The sequence below is a fragment of the Pimephales promelas genome, chromosome 18 (assembly GCF_988280905.1).
Source record: "Pimephales promelas chromosome 18, fPimPro1.hap1.1, whole genome shotgun sequence".
Classification (NCBI taxonomy): Eukaryota; Metazoa; Chordata; class Actinopteri; order Cypriniformes; family Leuciscidae; genus Pimephales; species Pimephales promelas.
In genome coordinates this window covers 14,275,411-14,295,196 of record NC_142786.1, presented here as the reverse complement: position 1 = coordinate 14,295,196, position 19,786 = coordinate 14,275,411, and the positions used below count along the sequence as shown (strand labels likewise).

Sequence of the window (19,786 nt, the reverse complement as noted above, 5' to 3'; positions counted from 1 at the left end):
AGAACACACAGAGGCTTGTGTCATCAAAATGAACATGAGGTACCAAGTTCAAATACCTCTGTGTGTGGGCCTCGAGGGATTGATCCTCCTGCTCCAAGAGAAGGAGCTGTACGGCTGCAAATTCCATATTATTTTGGGTCGGTCAATCTGTCACGGTGTGTGCAGGCAGAAGGACAGGCTGAGTCCAGGTTCAAATGAAGACAATGTATATTTAATTCTGAATACAGGCAGGAAGACGGGGTACACAGAGTAACATCAAACATTGACCGACAAGGACAGAATGAAACAGAGGAAACTAAATACACTGAGGAATCAGGGTTAATGAGGTGAAGACAGGTGATACAGATGAACAGGACGCTGAACGGGAGGCTGATGAGGGAGTGAGTTCAGGTGTGCAGACGAGAGGATCATGGGAAGTGTAGTGCTGGAGACGCAGACAGGATGGTGCAGACGAAGGACTGTGACATCATGGTTATGTAAAGGATAAATACAGTTGTAAATAATAATAGCCTACATAATATTCAATTTTAACACAAAATGAAGACAAGTTTAAGAAAAATTTATAGGTTTCAAAATTCATACTACGTTTATATGACTCAGTTAAGCCATGACATTCGGTTCTTTTTATGTAATGAATCATAATGCAATCGTAGATTCAAAAGCTATTATTACATTTGAGTAATAATGCGTCTTGGAAATCTGTTGAACTCACTTCTCAGGCCCACAAGGAAGAAAAGGAATAGTCGTATAAAGTCTTTTTTTTTTTTTGGTTATTCCGCACAAAAGGTATTCTCGTCGCTTGATAAACTTATACTTGAGCCACTGTAGTCACATGGAATATTTAAACATTTTCTTTAATGACTTTCTGGGCCGTCAAGTTTCAATCCCTTAGAAAGCCTATGGAGGAGTGATCCAGCTCTCAAATTTAATAAAAAATATCTAACCCTTTAAGTATACCACCTCTGCTGGTCCCTCCCAGCTCCAAAGTCTTCTGTTTCTCTGCTGATTAAGTCCAGCTCCAATTCATTTCTGCATAAGTCCAAAGCATCCAAGTCATCCCTGGTTAAGCCTAGCACCAAGTCTTCATTGCTCCCTCGGCTCCACCTGGGTCTCTAACTCTACCACCTTCACCTCTGTCAGTAAGCTGGTTCTGCTTAGTTTCCCCACCAAGACTCCACCATGGACCTTCCACCTATCCTCAGGTGTCATCCTCCTGCTCCTCCTGTCTACGTCCTGGCTCCTCCCACCCTCATTTCTGCCCTGGTTCTTATGGTCCCTGCTGGTTTTTGGTGAAATTGCATAGGTTTTAATTTTCACATTAAAGTTGCAAAAGTTATTGCATGATTTATCCTTGTTTAATTTTTTAGATCCCCAAAAACATCATATTTTTTAATGGGTGTGTAGACTTTTTAGATTAACAGTGCTTAACAAGATCCTGGTTTTGTTTAAATATGATTTGTTTGAATCATAGTCTGAGGGAACTTCCTCTTTAGGTACAAAGATCCCTCCATATGCAACTGTAATTTTTGATGTGTTACTGGTGGACGTGTTTAACGTTAAGGATGATGTGAACGTGGAGGTTCAAAAGATTCCACAGCCATGTAAGAGAAAGGCAGTGGTGGGAGATTTCATACGTTACCATTATAATGGAACGTTTCAAGATGGCACTGTCTTCGATTCAAGGTAAGTTTTTCATCTGGAAAAGAAATATTTTCACATAACAAGGAGTATTGCGCGTTTGTTTTGTTTGTTTAACGTGCAGTGTAAAGTGCTGTTGAAAAATGCTGAGCCTTTTTATTTTACAAGATTGTTGAAACTTATGTCAACTTTGTACTTCAATAGATTTTTTTTTACATCCCTAGTTATTCTCGAAACAGCACTTACAACACATTTATTGGCATGGGTTATGTGATTGCTGGTATGGACAAAGCCCTTCAAGGGGTATGTGTGGGTGAGTGGAGACGAGTCACTGTGCCTCCTCATCTGGCCTATGGAGAAAATGGATCAGGTGACTTTTAGAAAGAAATTAGAAGAGAGGAATAAAGCACTTTACATAATGTAACATAATAATGCTAAAATGTTTAATATTGTTTAAGAATTTTAATTAATTTTGTTTATTTGGAAATGTTATAGGACGCTTTGTTGTGTTTTTGTTGGTTTATGATTTCAGTTTAGTTTCAATAAGTATTCATGGTTTAAAATTCAAAATGTACTCAATTTCTAATTGTAGTTCCCTTTCGAAGGGAACTCCACAATACGTCGAATGACGCAATGGGGAACGCCTCAGGCGTGACAGGTGTCTGAAATCAAATATCAACTCACAGTAATCAGGTTGACCGGCGACAGCCCGTGCATCATCAGCTTGAATGATGAGCGCGTCAATCTGGATGTATAAGAAGGGCGCCTTGAAACTGTGACAACATCTTTTCGTCTTCAGGGACTGCTTGTCTGTGTGATAGTATCAACGATTAAGCACGCAGAGATGTGGAGAAACACTTTGCGCGAGTGTGCCGACTTGTGTCCAGATATTTGACACCGGAGGATTCACACGATCTGTGCGTGTTCTGCCTGAGAGAAGAGCATGCGCAGGAAGAGTTTTTTGTGCGAACTGAGAGTTTTCCTTTCAGAACTCTCTGCTCTCGTCTGTCCCACTTCTCGAGGGAAGTGGGCGCGGCATCTGAACCCCACGGTTCCGGTTCCCACTTGGGCTGAGGCTCAGTGGCGGTTGAGCTCGTGGAGCTTTCAGATGGAGCTGGCAGATTATCGGGAGAGGGGCGTTAACCTCGCGGATGATCTACCAGCTGACGAGGGTGACTTACAGATTAATGTTGAACATCTAAGAAGAGAGAAAAGGAGCGCTCTCTCTCTTTGGTGAATCTGTAACTGTTCTCTTCGGGCAGGGCAGGAGTTGGCTGTAATATATATATATATATATATATAGAAAAGGATGTCAGTTTGGTTGAGACCGGACCATGTCAGCCCTCCTGCCCAGTGTACGCTGAGCTGGTTGACATTATGGGGCGCGCCACAGACAGATTGCAGTTGCAGTGGAGGCGCGTCTGGGAGGAACCCGCTCATGGTATTTTGGATGGCTGGTTCCTCCCCACCCATAAGCCACCAGCCCGGATGAGCCTTCCATTCCTTTCCGATCTCCACTCTGGGATCGAGAGGGTATGGAAGAATCTGTTCTCCTCACGTCTCTATCTGCATCAGCGGGCTACTTTCGCTGCTGTGGAGGGAGCCGTGGAGCACGGATATGTGTCGATGCCGCCAGTGGACGAGACGTTTGATAACTATCTCGCCTCTGGTTGGTCCTCTTCACTAAGAGCTCTGACCCTGTCATCCAAGCTGCTCAAGACATCTTCATGCTTGAATGACAGAGCGTACACGGCAGCAGGTCAGGCAGGTGCGGTTCTGCACACCCTTGTGGTCCTCAAGCACTAGCCAGACCGATCTGCTGCGGGACTCCGGGCCACCAAGCAATCTGCTGTTCCGTCTGTGCTATGGTGGCCACGGAGAGACATCTGTGGGAGCTCCCACATATTGTGGTTGCCGGGTTACAGGCCTCACCAGGCCTTCCTGGTTATGAGCTCCCACTTATTGTGGTCGCCAGGTTACAGACCTCACCAGCCCTTCCTGGTTATGAGCTCCCACATGCTGTGGTTGCTGGGTTACAGGCTTCACCAGGCCTTCCTGGTACGAGCTCCCACATACTGTGGTCACCAGGATACGAGCTCTCACATACTGTGGTCGCCAGGTTAAAGGCCTCACCAGGCCTTCCTGGTTATGAGCTCCCACATACTGTGGTAGTCAGGTTATAGGCCTCACCAGGCCTTCCTGGTTATGAGCTCCCACACATTGTGGTAGTCAGTTTACAGGCCTCACCCAGCCTTCCTGAATGTGGGCTCCCACATGCTGCGGTAGCCAGACTACAGCCTCACCACCTTTCCCGAGCACTTTTGCTCCCACTCTGTGGTCACCAGGCTTCAGGCTTCATTGGCCTTCCTGGTTGTGAGTTGTCACATGTCAGGTTGCAGGCTTTACCAGGCCTTCCTGAATGTGAAACTCCCACTTATCGTGGTCGCTAAGGTGTAGTTGTGAGTCTTCACATGTCAGGCTGCAGGCCTCAGCTGCCTTCCTGAATGTTAGCTCCCCACGCATTGGGACTATCGGGTGTTAGGCCTTGTCAGGCCTTCCTGATTATGGGTTCCCACATGTTGTGGCTGCCAGGTTACAGGCCTCAAGTTCGGCCTTCCTGAATTCAGAGTGAAGTACACGAACCCATACTTCACCTATTATTGTGGTAAATCACATGACGGGATGTCTTGTGTGCTTTCTAAAATCCATTTCTTATGGTAAGGGTCACGCGCGGTATGCTTCGGTCCCTTCTTATGTGGCTCAGACCCCGGTCTTTCCTCGGGTCCCACTTTAAGAGGCGTCCTGTCACTTAAATAGGCTACAGGGTCGCCCTTCTCTGGCTAACTTCTGGAAGAAGTAGCTTCCACTTGGTGGAGTAAGCTCCCACAGGTTGTGGTCACCAGGTTACAGGCCTTACCAGGTCTTCCTGGTCATGAACTCCCACACACTGTGGTTGCCAGGTTACAGGCCTCAACAGGCCTTCCTGGTTATGAGCTCCCACATATTGTGGTTGCTGGGTTACAGGGCTCACCAGGCCTTCCTGAATTCAGAGTGAAGTACACAAATCCATACTTCACCTATTATTGTGGTAAGTCATACAACAATATGTCTTGTGCACCTTTTAAAATCCATTTCTCTTTTTTTTCTTTTTTTTCTCATTGACCTTCCTGATTTTGATCCCTCTCTTACTTCCTCAGTGCTCAAAAGCGAGCACTGGGTGGAAACTCGTGGATTGAGTGTACGATTCCCGTTGTTTTGAGGTTGAGTCACACTCTCCGTAGGATCCCGTCTCTGTGATCCGAAACTCGATGGTTTCTGCCAGCTTTGCGGGCCTTCAGTTTTTGGATGCCTTTCCTAGGCAATTTCCAGAGGCTCTGTCTTGGACGGACAGGCTATGGCCAGACTGTGTGTCTTAGTACAGATCACCAGGCCAGCCTGGGGGCATTTCAGGAGGAGTATTCTCCTGAATAGTGACTGGCTGAGGGTCCCTTTGGCCACACTCCCTAGAAGGGACCCCTTCTATTTTGAAGTTGTGGTCCTAAAGCCTTTGAGCTAGCCCAGATTTACCCACGTTATTACGTTCTGGTTTTTCTTGGTTCATTAGCTTGGGGTATGACCGGGAGTGGGAGTCACTAGGGAGTGCTGTCACTGACAGCCCGATGTAACATAGGATGAGTGGTTTCAGTGTTCTTTGGAATTACTGGTTCTGACAGTTGTCACTGCCTTTTCAACATGCACTCCCCTCAGCATGGCGGAGTGGGTATTTAGTTCCCCATTGCGTCATTCGACGTATTGTTGAGTTCCCTTCGAAAGGGAACGTCTCAGGTTACGACTGTAATCTATGCTCCCTGAGAACAGGGAACAAGACAATACGTCTCGTTGCCATGCCTCGGGGCCTGCCTGCAACAGTCTCTTCAGACGATAGGATGTTGTCATGGTTTCAAGGCGCCCTTCTTATACATCCAGATTGATGCGCTCATCATTCAAGCTGATGATGCACGGGCTGTCACCGGTCAACCTGATTACTGTGAGTTGATATTTGATTTCAGACACTTATCACGCCTGAGGCGTTCCCCATTGCGTCATTCGACGTATTGTCTCGTTCCCTGTTCTCAGGGAACATAGGTTACAGTCGTAACCTGAGACGTTTTTATATGTGGCAGTTCAAGTTTCTGTGGCCAATCTATGTAAATCAGTTTTTTTTAAATCTCCCAAGATTTAAAGTAAGGCGTTGTACATATAAAATGCTTAAAGATATTTCTCTAACTTGTTACGTTCAATAGTTCATGGTGTCTCATATACAGTATATGTATGAGACCTTCTGATAGTATATTGTATTTTGGCATTTTATTTTAACGCATTCTCATCTTAGGGCATCATATAGTGATGAGTTTGACAATGCATATACATCAAACGCACATGGCACCCTTTAGCGTCAATATGAGAAGGGCACACTAAAGGGTGCTATGTGCATTGGATGTATGTGCATTTCAAAAGCATCAGTATATGACGCCTTGGGATGAGAACAGGCTGTTTATTTCTGTTAACCTCCATTATATATTTCAATATATCTATTAAATTTAAATAATTTAAAACTGAGTATACTCAGACTGAGTAGACTGATGGTAGAATACCTCAAATTCAATGTGACCAGTTCTTTCTCATCTGCTCTATTCTTCACAAAAATGTTCTCAGGTGAGCTGATCCCAGGATCTGCCGTATTAATTTTTGACCTGCACGTCATTGACTTTCACAATCCTAAAGACCAAGTGGACATCAAAGTGACCTACAAACCAGCTGACTGCAACCTAACAAGTGCTGAAAATGACCTGATTTTATACCACTACAACTGCTCTCTGCTGGATGGCACACGTCTCTATTCTTCGTAAGTGCTCTCCATTTGTAACTTGTGGTTATTTATTAATTTAACAAGGTGACTATATGGCCAAGCATGGCCTGTGGCTAGCATAACAGCTAACATGACAGCTTTTGGAATCTCTGGAAATCCCTTACCCTAACTGGTGAGTATCAGCTCGGCTGTCTTTTGCTGTAGTATGTCAGTAGGAAATATCAGTTTACATTCCCAGACTTTCCTTTTGCCATTAATTGTAATCCAGAGAGGTTTTTGTATGCACAAGGAGTCTGACAACAGTCAGTATCCAGCTAACAGGGAATGTCCCCGTAACTTTCACTAAAGTTATTTAAAAGTTATGTAAATGTTAGAAAAAACGTTACTAAAATAATGTTTGTGATAGAGTCCAATGCTCTGAAGGGATAATTCTGGTCTGACAGTTTCTTTTGACAGAGCTCCGGTCAAGGAGAAGGGCACGGAGATTCCAGCAAACTTTGAATTATTGAAGTTTGAGTACAGGCATCAGTGTACAAAGAGTACAATATGTATTCGTGTGTGTAGTCTATAAAAGAAACAAGAAATAAAATAATATTAATCACGATGTACAAAGTATGAATATGTACAAATGTATACAGTAATATCCAATATGATAATAAACATTGAATTAGAATACTAAAACAAATCAGTTTAGTCAAATATAAATCGAAAAGAGCCATAAATAACTAATATACAAGCATACAAAGGGATTAATGGGCCAAATTTACATTCTAAATGGATTCGGTGTTCTTTACTTCCCTCTAGTGGAAGCGAGCGCAACTGCACCCCATGCGCTCAACACGTGAGGGGCTCAGAGCGGGAACTAGACTCTAAGCGCGTCTAAAGACGACACAGAAGCTAAACACGATTTAACTATCGGACTAAAGGACATAATAACTGAAATGTAGCACTAAAGAATACAGCTGAAGCTGAGTGTAAAGGAAACAATCTCCAGTCTAACACGTCTTATAACCTATTAACTAACAAAATACACAAAAGTATGCATGTAAGAGACTTAATGTCACGGTGCGGGTGCAGGCAGAAGAACAGGCTGAGTTCCGAATCTCGATAAAGAGACATTTAATTCAAAAACAGGCAGGAAGACGGGGTACACAGCATAACATAGAACATTGACCGACAAAACAGAATCAAACTGAACTGAACTAAATACACAGAGGAATAAGGCTAATAGGGGTGAACACAGGTGAAGAACACAGGACGAGGAACAGGTGGCTGATTGGGGAGTGAGTCCGGGAGAGGAACAAAAGGATCCGGGGAAGTGTGGTGCAGATGACGGGACAAAACAGGTGAAGACGACCGACTGTGACATTACTCCCCCCTCCCGGAAGGCGTGGCCTCACGCCATAACATCAATGGGGAGGGGGGGGTGGGCACCCTGGAGGCTGTGGAGGGCGTGGTCAGGAGGAGGAAGCCCCCCAGGGCGGAGCAGGATGAGGGCGAGGCCAGGGCGGAGCAGGCTGAGGGCGTGGCCAGGGCGGAGCAGACTGAGGGCGTGGCCAGGGTGGAGCAGGCTGAGGGCGAGACCAGGGCGGCGCAGGCTGAGGGCGAGACCAGGGCGGAGCAGGATGAGGGCGAGACCAGGGCGGAGCAGATGGAGGGTGAGACCAGGGCGGAGCAGAAGAAGGGAGGACCCCTGGTGGAGCCGATGGTAGTGGGGCTGACAACACCAGGGGGCCGACTGACAGGGGCGGAGCAGATGGGAGAGGAGACCAGGGTGTCGCTGAGGGACAGATGACATTGGGTGCTGAGGAGGGACCGAGGGACCAAGGTGACACCGTAGGCTCTGGTGACTGAAGTGACGACAGGGGCACAGAGGGACACGGTGAGGTCAGAGGGCGTGAGGGCTGACGGGTGACTGGAGGGAGTGAGGAGTCCAACTGAACCGAAGGGGTGACAAAACGGGGCGGAGCCAAAGTAAGGAAGTCCATAGGTGAGGGGAGGATGACGAGGGAGTGAAGGGAATCCGGAGGACCGAGGGAGCCTGGCCGAGCTGGTGGACTGAGGGGCCATGGAGGAGCTGAGGGAGGTAGGAGCCACGGGGGAGCTGATGGGACAGAGGGCCGAGGAAGTGTCCATGTGGAGGCGGAGTGAGGCGAAAACCGGGGATACACGGACCAGGCTGGTTTAGGGGAGCTGAAGGGCAGGAGAGAAGAACGGGGACAGATGAGAGGAGGCGGGAGAGGGAGGCTGGGCGGGATCCTGGTCTCTGGCTCTGGCTGGACGGTCTCCGACTCTGGCTGGACGGTCTCGGGCTCTGGCTGGACGGTCTCGGGCTCTGGCTGGACGGTCTCTGGTGCTGGCTGGACGGTCTCTGGCGCTGGCTGGACGGTCTCTGGCGCTGGCTGGACGGTCACTGGGGCAGGCTGGACGGTCACTGGCGCTGGCTGGACGGTCTCTGGCGCTGGCTGGACGGTCTCTGGCGCTGGCTGGACGGTCTCTGGCGCTGGCTGGACGGTCACTGGGGCAGGCTGGACGGTCTCTGGAGAGCTGGACGGAACCAGCAGTGAAGAGCATACAGTCTCGGGAGGGCTGGACGGAACCAGCAGAGAAGAGCATACAGTCTCTGGAGGGCTGGACGGAACCAGCAGTGAAGAGCATACAGTCTCTGGAGGGCTGGACGGAACCAGCAGTGAAGAGCATACAGTCTCTGGAGGGCTGGACGGAACCAGCAGTGAAGAGCATACAGTCTCTGGAGGGCTGGACAGAACCAGCAGCGTAGAGCATACAGTCTCTGGAGGGCTGGACGGAACCAGCAGTGAAGAGCGTTCTGGCTCGAAAGGACTGACGGTGAGCGCGGGCTCGGCAGGGCTGACGGTGGTCGCAGACTTCCGGGGAACGAGACGTAACCGGGGTCGCGGGACCGGGTAGGGGATCCCCCGGAAGATCACGACGTCCATGTTGTCTGGAGGGCTGGACGGAACCAGCGGTGAAGAGCATACAGTCTCTGGAGGGCTGGACGGAACCAGCAGGGAAGAGCATACAGTCTCTGGAGGGCTGGGCGGAACCAGCAGTGAAGAGCATACAATCTCTGGAGAGCTGGACGGAACCAGCGGTGAAGAGCATTCTGGCTCAAAAGGACTGACGGTGAGCGCGGGCTCGGCAGGGCTGACGGTGAGCGCGGGCTCGACAGGGCTGACGGTGAGCGCAGACTCGGCAGGGCTGACGGTGAGCGCAGACTCGACAGGGCTGACGGTGAGCGCGGGCTCGGCAGGGCTGACGGTGAGCGCGGGCTCGGCAGGGCTGACGGTGAGCGCAGAGTTACGGGGAACGAGACGTAACCGGGGTCGCAGGACCGGGTAGGGGATCCCCCGGAAGATCACGACGTCCATGTTGCTTTTGGGTCGGTCAATCTGTCACGGTGCGGGTGCAGGCAGAAGAACAGGCTGAGTTCCGAATCTCGATAAAGAGACATTTAATTCAAAAACAGGCAGGAAGACGGGGTACACAGCGTAACATAGAACATTGACCGACAAAACAGAATCAAACTGAACTGAACTAAATACACAGAGGAATAAGGCTAATAGGGGTGAACACAGGTGAAAAAGATAATGACAGGACGAGGAACAGGTGGCTGATTGGGGAGTGAGTCCGGGAGAGGAACAAAAGGATCCGGGGAAGTGTGGTGCAGATGACGGGACAAAACAGGTGAAGACGACCGACTGTGACACTTAACAGGAAAAACAGATAACAGTAAACAATATCTAAACAAGTCTGATGGCAATATTTGCATCTTATTACTGAATGAAACTTATGTTACGCTCACGAGGGCTACCATCCCACAGAATGCAGAGTCGGTAATAAGGAAATGACGCACTGAGAACGGAAATGATATCACTACAGTTTCAAATTAAAAGACTTTCTGACAATGTTTCTGGAACAGTCTTGTTTCAGTCAATGTTTTCATAGTTAAAATACATTTTTGTAACGTTGAGTGAAAATGTTCTTAGAACCACGTTCTCGGAATGTCTTTATGATGTTATTTGCACTTGACTGATGTTCTTATAATATTGAGAGAAAACGTTCTTGGAACAATATTCCCAAATAACGAAAATATGTTCTTATAACTTTTTTCCAACATTCCCATTAAGTTATGAAAACGTTATTTCTGAATGTTTTCTGAAAGTTCAAAACATTTTTTTAAGTATTAAGAATGTTGGTAACACTTTAAAATAAGGTTCATTAGTTAACATTAACATGTACTAAGAAAGAACAATAGTTCTTCAGCATTTGTTAATCTTAGTTAATATTATTTCCAACATTTAATAATACGTTATTAAAATCAAAGGTTGTATTAGTTATTGGTTTATTTTTTAAACGTTAGAGGAACATTCCATTTCTACCAGAAAGACTCAGGAGGCAAGAGAAAGTATGAATTAGATTTATTTAACAGTTTGTATACAAATGAAATGTTAAAGTTCTTTGGCGTAATCCAAATCCGTAGATTAATCCAAATTCGTAGGGTAGAAGACACTCGCAGTTCCTGCCTGAAATTGACGGCAGGGTCAGAGCCTTCCCCAAAAGAACTGAGAAAGGAAATTGATACCTACCAGTTAGAGTATTCCTTGAATGGAGAAACTAAAATATTTGGGCAAAGAAAATAGATTATTTTATCGGAAATATACAGACATTGACATAGGATTTATAATCTTTAAACAGAGCTAACCATTAGACCATGTCTGGAGTGTTGTGAATAATGCCACACAGGCTGTGAAAGACTGCCACATTAGGGAGGAGTATGAAAATCTGTGTAGGCTGTGAAAGACTGCCATAATAGACCGAGGTAAGAGAAGAAAAAGCCACAATAGGCCAGTGTGCGAGAAGTCGTATATGTCATGAACAGGAGACCACGTTGGGCATTCTGGAGAGTGATTTTGTGGCTCTTTGTGATGATACCACGAGTCGTCGCTCATTGATCGATCGTAGGCTTCTGATAGGGATGTAGACTCGTAGGAGCGAGTGAAAGTAGGAGGGAGCTGAGCCAGTGGTCGATCTGTAAGCAATGTCAACACCTTGAACTTGATGCGAGCAGTGAGTGGCAAACAGTGCAGGGAGAGGAAGAAAGGAGTGATGTGGGCCCTTTTGGGCTCGTTGAAGATAAGACAAGCAGCAGCATTCTGGATCATTTGTAGAGGTTTAGTTACACATGATGGAATTCCAGCCAGAAGAGCATTGCAGTAATCAAGCCTAGAAATAACCAGGGCCTGAAAAAGAAGCTGTGTCGCCTGCTCTGTAAGGAAAGGCCTGATCATTCCCATTGCAAACCTTCATGATCAAGCTGTCTTTGTAATGTGGTCTGAGAAGGTCAGCTGGTCATCAAAGATTACTCCAAGATTTCTGACCGACCTTGATGGGGTGATTGAGGAAGTATCTAGCTGGATAGTGAAGTCGTGCTGTAGAGACGGATTGGCTGGGAGGACGAGAAGCTCAGTCTTAGTCAGGTTGAGCTGCAGATGATGTTCCTTCCTTCATCCATGCCGAGATGTCAGCCAGACAGCTTGAGATTCGTGCAGCTACTGTGGGATCATCTGGTTGAAATGAGAGGTAGAGCTGGGTGTCATCAGCATAGCAATGGTAAGAGAAACCATGTGCCTGTATGATGGGGCTCAGTGATATGGTGTAAATGGAGAAGAGGAGGAGTCAATGATTAGTTGTCAATGTTGCTTTTAGATGACTAAAAGCAACATTGAAGCATTGTGTTGAATCTGGGTTGCCGCTGGGCAGAGATGTCTGAAAGCCTGAAGAGAAAACGAGCGAGCGCATCAGCAATGTCATTAGAGTGTCCGGAAATATGGGCAGCTTTAATAATAATACTATGAATGGGTCATTCTTCATTTGTGGTGGCAAGTGGTGTCCCTCTACTTTACAACAGTTGAAATGAACTTTAAATACCAATAAATTATAAAATGTTTTCATTTTTGTATTCTGTAGGATAAACACAATTTGTGCACTATTAATTGATCATTTTTATTTTTAAAATACATATTTAGTTGAGTTTGAGAGATTGCATTTATAGAAAAATATGTACGTTCCCACCATACCTCAGAGAGATATCATGGGATTTAATTACAACAATATAACATTTTTAACAAAAAAAAGTGGTTATATTATGAATATATTTTTTATTTAACATGTACAATTTTATTAAATTGTTTTTAAAAATACTTATTTTGTAATATTCACGAAAAAAGTAGTGTTCCCCAAATTCATGCCTGTGGTGTTACATCAATGGATGTCGCCCCTTAAAGAAAAGGGGGAAGTCTTTTTTGACTACTTCCTGTGTGTAAAAGTCATTGCAGGTGCTGGTTGATCTGAGGGGTGCATGGTGAGTACATTTGTTCTTATTAATTTTCTTAAAGTTAGCTAAATTCCTGACAATTTCATGTGTCGCACTTTGTTAGTGTCTGTGGTTTTATGTTGATAACTTGCCGATTTTACATATTTTAATACATTTTTTTATAAATGCATACTTACTAAAATTTCTAGAATGTCCTCTGATCTTGAAATCATCATGGCAGCCTCTATTTTAGAAAAGTCTGGATTTAGGCTAATTTGTCTGTGGTGTTACTGTCTTTCCTGGTAACACCACAGACAATATAATAATAATAATAATAATGAATTTTATTTGTAATGCACTTTACACATGACGAACATATCTCAAAGTGCTACAAGTGTACAGATAAAAATAATAAGAATAGATATAAAAACATGCAATGACAGAATTAAAACAACAGACTTAAGAACAGTCAGTTAACAACAAAAGCAAATATAGTTTAAGAAAATGCAGTTAAAAATAGGTGGGTCTTTAGTTTATTTTTAAAAACCTCTATAGACTGTGGCGCTCTCAGGTGATTAGGTAGAGCGTTCCAAATTCGAGGTGCAGCTACCTGGAAGGCCCTGTCTCCCATAGTGCGGAGTTTAGACTTAGGAACCTGGAGTTTGTGAGTATCAGAAGAGCGGAGATGTCGGGATGGATTATGAATATTAATGAGTTCTGTGAGGTACTCTGGTGCGCTACCGTGGACGCACTGATACGTTAGGAGACAGATCTTATAATCAATCCTAAATCTGACAGGGAGCCAATGGAGTTTTTGGAGGATAGGTGTGATGTGCTCGAATCTGCGCACCCTCATCAGGACCCTGGCAGCGCAATTCTGAATGTACTGCAATCTTTGCATGCTACTGCCAGGGATCCCAACGAGGAGTGAATTGCAAAAGTCAAGCCTGGAGGAGACAAAGGCATGCACCAGCATTTCTGCATCAGAAAAGGAGAGGGAGGGGCGGAGTTTGGAGATGTTCCGGAGATGAAAAAATGCAGTTTTACAGATGTGTTGGATGTGAGTATTAAATGATAAATGGGCGTCAAATCGTACCCCCAGGTTTACTATGGAGGATGTCAAATGAATGTCATGGCCAGCAAATGAGTAAACGGTCAGGGGGGAAGATCGGAGTTGGTGTGGGGTCCCAATTAGGAGACCTTCAGTTTTGGTGCTGTTTAGCTGGAGGAAGTTATCCGTCATCCATGCCCTTGTCTCCTCCAGGCAGGCGTTTAGAGTGGACAGTGATAGTGTAGGTGATGTTGGGTCTAGCCTGACATATAGCTGAGTATCATCAGCATAGCAATGGAAGGCAACGCCATGCTTGCTGATGATGTGGCCCAGTGGGAGCATATAAATGGAAAAAAGGGTAGGGCCGAGAACGGAACCCTGGGGCACTCCACATGTGACTATGTGGGGCCTCGACCTGGCCCCCCCCAGGGCCACATACTCAACCCTGTCAGTCAGATAGGATCGAAACCATTGAAGTGCTGTGTGTGAGATGCCAATGAGGTGTTGCAAACGATGGAGTAAAATGGCGTGGTCAACAGTGTCAAAGGCGGCTGTGAGGTCCAAGAGAATAAGGAGAGATGGAGAGCCCTGGTCAGCAGCCACAAGAAGATCATTTGTGACCCTGACCAGGGCTGTCTCTACACTATGGCCAGAGCGGAACCCAGACTGAAATTTTTCATAGAGACTATGTGAGTGAAGATGGTTATGAATTTGATTTGAAACTATCTTTTCAATGACTTTGGAGAGAAATGGAAGGTTGGAAATGGGCCGATAATTTGATAAGATATCAGGATCAAGAGATGGTTTCTTTAGCCTAGGGTTGATGAGAGCAGTTTTAAGCAAAATTGGAAAAAGACCCGATTGCAAGGAGGAGTTAATGATGGTAGTGATGAAAGAACTTAAAGAACTAATATTTGATTTGATCATAACAGTGGGAAAAGGGTCCAGTGAGCATGTTGAGGGTCTCATACTGTGTATGAGAGTCTCAACCTGTCTATGTGTTGAAGTAGTGAAATGAGAGAGTATTGGTGCAGAGATTGAGCTGATGGATGAAGTGACATTGCTTGGTATTAGATTAGCGCGGATGGTAGTTATTTTAGTGTTGAAAAAAATCAAGGAATTTATTACACTGGTCATCAGTATTGTTTTTATGCGTCAGGGAAGATGAACTGAGAAGATAGTTTACTGTTTTAAAGAGCTGTTTTGGATTTCTTGGATTGTTGTTAATGATATTGGAGTAGTATTGTGACCGTGCCTGACTGAGTAATTTGGAATATGACCTTTGGTGCTCTCTATAAATGATTTTGTGAACAGTGAGCCCAGTGGCAACATAGCGTCTCTCAAGGACCCTCCCAGCCGCCTTCTGTCTACGAAGTGCATCAGTATACCATGGAGCAGAGCGTGTAAATGTTACAGTCCGAGTCTTGAGGGGTGCATGGGCATCTAGTATCCCTTTTAATCCGATATTGTAATGATCGACAAGCGTGTCAGTAGTAGAGTGATCGGCAGATGTGGTAAGTTTTTGTAAATCATATGACAGATGTTCAAGGTTAATTTCTTTTGTTTTGCGAAAGCAGATTTTATGTTTAGGTTTATTAAGTGAAGTCGACAGTGAGAAGTCAAATGAAATGGCATTGTGATCAGATATGCCTAAGTCATGTACATGAACACTGTTGACCGGAAAGTTTGTCACAATGAGATCCAGTGTATGCCCTTTGATATGTGTAGGGACTGTCACGAGTTGCCTGAGGTTGAGTGAATCAAACAATTGCAGTAATTCTGTGGTGTATAAACTTGTTGGAGATTCAACATTAATGTTAAAGTCTCCAAGAATTTCAACATTGTTTGATGTTGTAGAAACTGATAAAAGTAACTCAGTTAATTCTGCAATAAAACAGGGGTGTGATTTAGGTGGTCGGTATATAAGGATGGTTGTGAATGGAGTGGGTAAGTCACATCTAAAAGCCAGACATTCGAATGATGACAGCTTTGGGACGGTCACTAAAGATAGGTGAAAATCAGAGCGATAAATGACCGCCAAACCCCCTCCACGACCATTTCCCCTAGCTTTTTCCAGATAAGAGTAGCCAGGTGGGCAAGCTTCATTAAGTGCAGAATACACTTCTGATTTGTGCCATGTCTCAGTGAGGCACATAAAATCAAGCTTCTGGTCAAATATATAGTTGTGAATAAAAGATGCCTTAGTGGTAAGTGATTGACAATTTAACAGTTCCATTTTAATATTTGAAGATGGAGTCCACCTTATCAGAGAACGCAGCACGGTAGGATCCACTCTGCGTTTTTCAGGACGCGCAGTGGGTAGTTCCTCCAGCAGAGGGCGTGGGTGTGGTCGATTACAGTTTTTGAGGCGTGAACCAACAGCGCTCTGATGACGCTTCTTATGATGTCGTTGGTGTACTGTCCACAGGCTCGAAATAGAGCTCTCGGTGATCCTCTCGGAGTAAACAAAACGCCGCCGTGACCCCCTATGAATGTAGGGGGGTCGACGAAGGATGCCCAGTTCCTTGAGAGCAGCAATGTTCGATGGAATAAGGCGAGTGTTAAGTTTCAGGATCTGATTCGGCTGATAGCGAATCATAGTAACGTTAGATGGAAGAGTCGTTGTAATGCTACAGTTAGCAACTATCGATGAATCCGGCAGACGTGGATCAATGATGACCATGTACACCAGGATGAGTGGCAGTGCTTGTAGTGACTTAGAGTGCAAGTGTAACATCCACTGGAAGTGGTGGAAGCCCATGTGGACTGCAAAAGTAGTTTCAGGACAGTATATAATGGTAGCAGCTGACCAGCCTAGCTGCGGATGTCCCAGGGTTTATTTCAGCAGTTTGTTCAAATTACCGAAGCAATCAGATCGACAAGATCCCCAACATCCCAGAGCGATGAAAAAACAGCTCCAGTCACTCACCACACCAGCAGAAGTGGCAGCCCCAGGTAGAAAATATCCGAGCCAAGTTGTTTTAATATCAAAAGAAAGTTCGGACAGAAGGCTCACTATCTGTTAACAGTTAAACAGATTAGTAAAACTATTGCAGTTTTTAGCAAGCGGAGAAGCGGCGAACACCCGACGCCAGCGTCCTCTCCCGTTTCCTCTCCCGTTTCAATTACCATTACCAATATACCAATATTGTTGTATTTTTAATAAAACACACAGGACATGCGTAATCATATCATAATCCTACTCATGATTAATTTCATTATTTTGCTCAATAAACTTTTAATTGTTAAACATTTTGTGCAATATGTCTGTGGTGTTACATTATGTCTGTGGTGTTACACCATAGACATAAGTGGTTGTTTCACCAGTGTTTGATTCAAATTATTTAAAAAGCTAAATGTTATTAAGCTTCAATTTTAATTGATATAGAATATTAAACTAATTTTAAATGCATAGCAATACATTTTATTAAAAGAAAACAAACAAGCATTTTTACAATTTCTGCCTCTCATTTGCCACCCAAATTGAAGAATGACCCGAATAACAGACTGCCGAATAATTCTCCTTAAAACCGACATAGTTACCTGACAGGGAGATCTTCCTTTGTTTATTATAGCAAGGCTGTTTTGTTGTCGTAAAACATGGTGATTTGTTTACAAGACCAAGCCGGTCCCAGAAAGCGCTAGCTACCGCGATGGGATATTATTCATAGAGTGCGGAAGAAATGGAGCCTGAATTTAGGGTAAGAAATCGAACACGAGACACTGCGTCGTTGAAAACAACTCTTTTGGGACGCTCCCTTAGCATGCGCCTCTGAAGTGTGAATGAAAATATTCCAATCCTGATTGGTGTTGCGTCATGATGTAACATGTGACAGCATAACCGGATGCATAAAAGTGACGCCAACACACCTACATTAGCCTAGCAATGAAGCAAGCTGCTCTCTGGCTTTGAGGGCGTGGCAGGACGACGCAGTGTCTCATTCCCTTCTCAGGAAACAAGGGTTCCCTTTCGTAGTCACTTCGAGTTACGTCAGAAGTGACGGAGATTGGGGGTTCCGCATAGAAAGCCAATCCTCTTCGAGTATTTAAAAACGAGCCAATGGCATGCAATGCCTTGGGGCTGCGGAAATTTGCATAGCGTACTCCGCCCTACTCCGTGAGTATAAAAGGAGGAAGTGAACGCAACCGCAGTATGTTTTCGCTTCGGAGCCAAGAGAACTCTTCACTCCTAAAGCCATTCTCACTGATCCAAAGACTCTTCGAGAACGAGCGTCCTCTTCAGTGTTGGTGTGACGGCGGTACCCAGCGAGATTCTGCATCGCCTGCGATCTGAGCAGTGGTCTGCCAGACTTTGCACGTCTCCCTGGTAGCCTCAGACCTGAAAGAGTGAATTTCCTCCTCTCATTGAAAGAGCTGCACGCGGCACGTCTTTTTAAAGATGGTTCGCCCGTGTTCTTCTGGGTGTGGTAGATTTTTATCGTCATCTGATGGTCACGAGCGCTGCTTTGTATGCCTGGGCATTCAGCATGCAGCAGCAGCGTTCGTGGATGACTTATGTTCTTTCTGTGGGAACATGACCATCTCTTCACTGAGGTCGAGGCTCAATGATCTCACTAGAGTGAGAGCCCCGGTCCCCCCTACTCGATCGGCTTCCTTCACGGAAGGGGGCCCGTCGACCCGGGGACCCGGTAGTTTAAGCGTGACGGTGTGGGATAAAGCCCCGACGATTCCTCGGGCCACACCTCCCGCCTCAGTGCGAGAGCCAGCGAGCGTTAGCTCGATTCAGTCGGCTGCCTCTTCGGCGGCGCCGGCTGCTTCGGGCAGCGCTCCAGATGATGATGTAATGTCTATCACAGCATCACTAGGCGGGCTAGAGTCCTCGGGAGATGAGGATGCGGCTGCGTTGCCTCCTTCCGGGGTGCCAGCGTTGTCCGCATCGGATCCCGAGCTGACGGCCATGCTGTCTCGAGCCGCTGGGAGTATCGGGCTAGAATGGAAACCTCCATCCTGCCCCGATCTCTCACGGATGGATAACTGGTATTTGGACAAAGCTGCCGCCGCAAGGCCACGGCCAACTCCAATACCTTTTTTCCCCGAGCTGCATGCGGAGTTATCGCGCTCTTGGGGGTCTCCTCTGTCCACCCGAGAGCGCGATCTCTCCCCCGCCTTTCCCCCCCTCGATGGTGGGGCCGCCCGTGGGTACACTGGGATGCCCCCGGTGGAGCGCTCTGTCGTGATGCAGCTGTGTCCACAGAGCGCCTCCTCCCGTGGTCCTCCTAAGCACCCATCCAAAGCCTGTGGGTTCTCGTCTGCTATGGCGGGCGCGTTCCTATACAGCGGCGGGACAGGCGGCCTCCGCTTTGCACGCCCTGAGCACTTTGCAGGTCTTCCAAGCGAAGATGCTCAGAGACATGCACGAGGGCGGGACTGATCCGACGGCATTTAAAGATTTGCGGTCCGCCACTGACCTTGCTCTCCGGGCAACGAAAGTGGCCGCTCGCGCCGTTGGTCAGGTGATGGCCACCAGTGTGGTCCAGGAGCGTCATCTTTGGCTCAACCTGGCAGACGTTAGGAGCGCTGAGCGGACCCGTCTGCTCGACGCTCCTCTCTCCCAGGTTGGCCTTTTCGGCGGTGCAGTCGAGGACTTCGCCCAGCAGTTCTCCACTGCCCAGAAGCAGACGGAGGCAATTAAACATATTCTGCCTCGGCGACCAGCTGCTGCCTCCACCCAGTCGCCGGCACAGATGCCTCCCTCTGCTCGCCGCTGAGGACGCCCCCCTGCGGCTCCCCTCCCTCCCGCCCGGCCCCAGCAGCAGCCTTCACCCGGGCCCCGGCGTGGAGGAGGCTGCAGGCAGGCGTCGCAGCCCCCTCAGGCCGCACGCCCCGCTAAACGCCAGGCCAAGTGACGATCCTGATACGGGCTGCTCAGTGACGAAGTCGAGTCTTTCCCAGG

At 46.5% G+C, this 19,786-nt stretch overlaps 1 protein-coding gene across 5 annotated transcripts in view; it reads left to right on the top strand.

Annotated features, from left to right (window-relative positions):
• Window positions 1-19,786, top strand: part of fkbp10a (FKBP prolyl isomerase 10a) — a 367,658-nt gene that overhangs the window by 65,213 nt on the left and 282,659 nt on the right. For all 5 annotated transcript variants that reach the window (XM_089122621.1, XM_089122620.1, XM_089122623.1 and 2 more), the window contains exons 5-7: window positions 1,494-1,683; window positions 1,863-2,008; window positions 6,334-6,523. In XM_089122621.1, coding sequence (XP_088978747.1) covers window positions 1,494-1,683; window positions 1,863-2,008; window positions 6,334-6,523 — 526 coding nt within the window. The remainder of the gene's footprint in view (window positions 1-1,493; window positions 1,684-1,862; window positions 2,009-6,333; window positions 6,524-19,786) is intronic.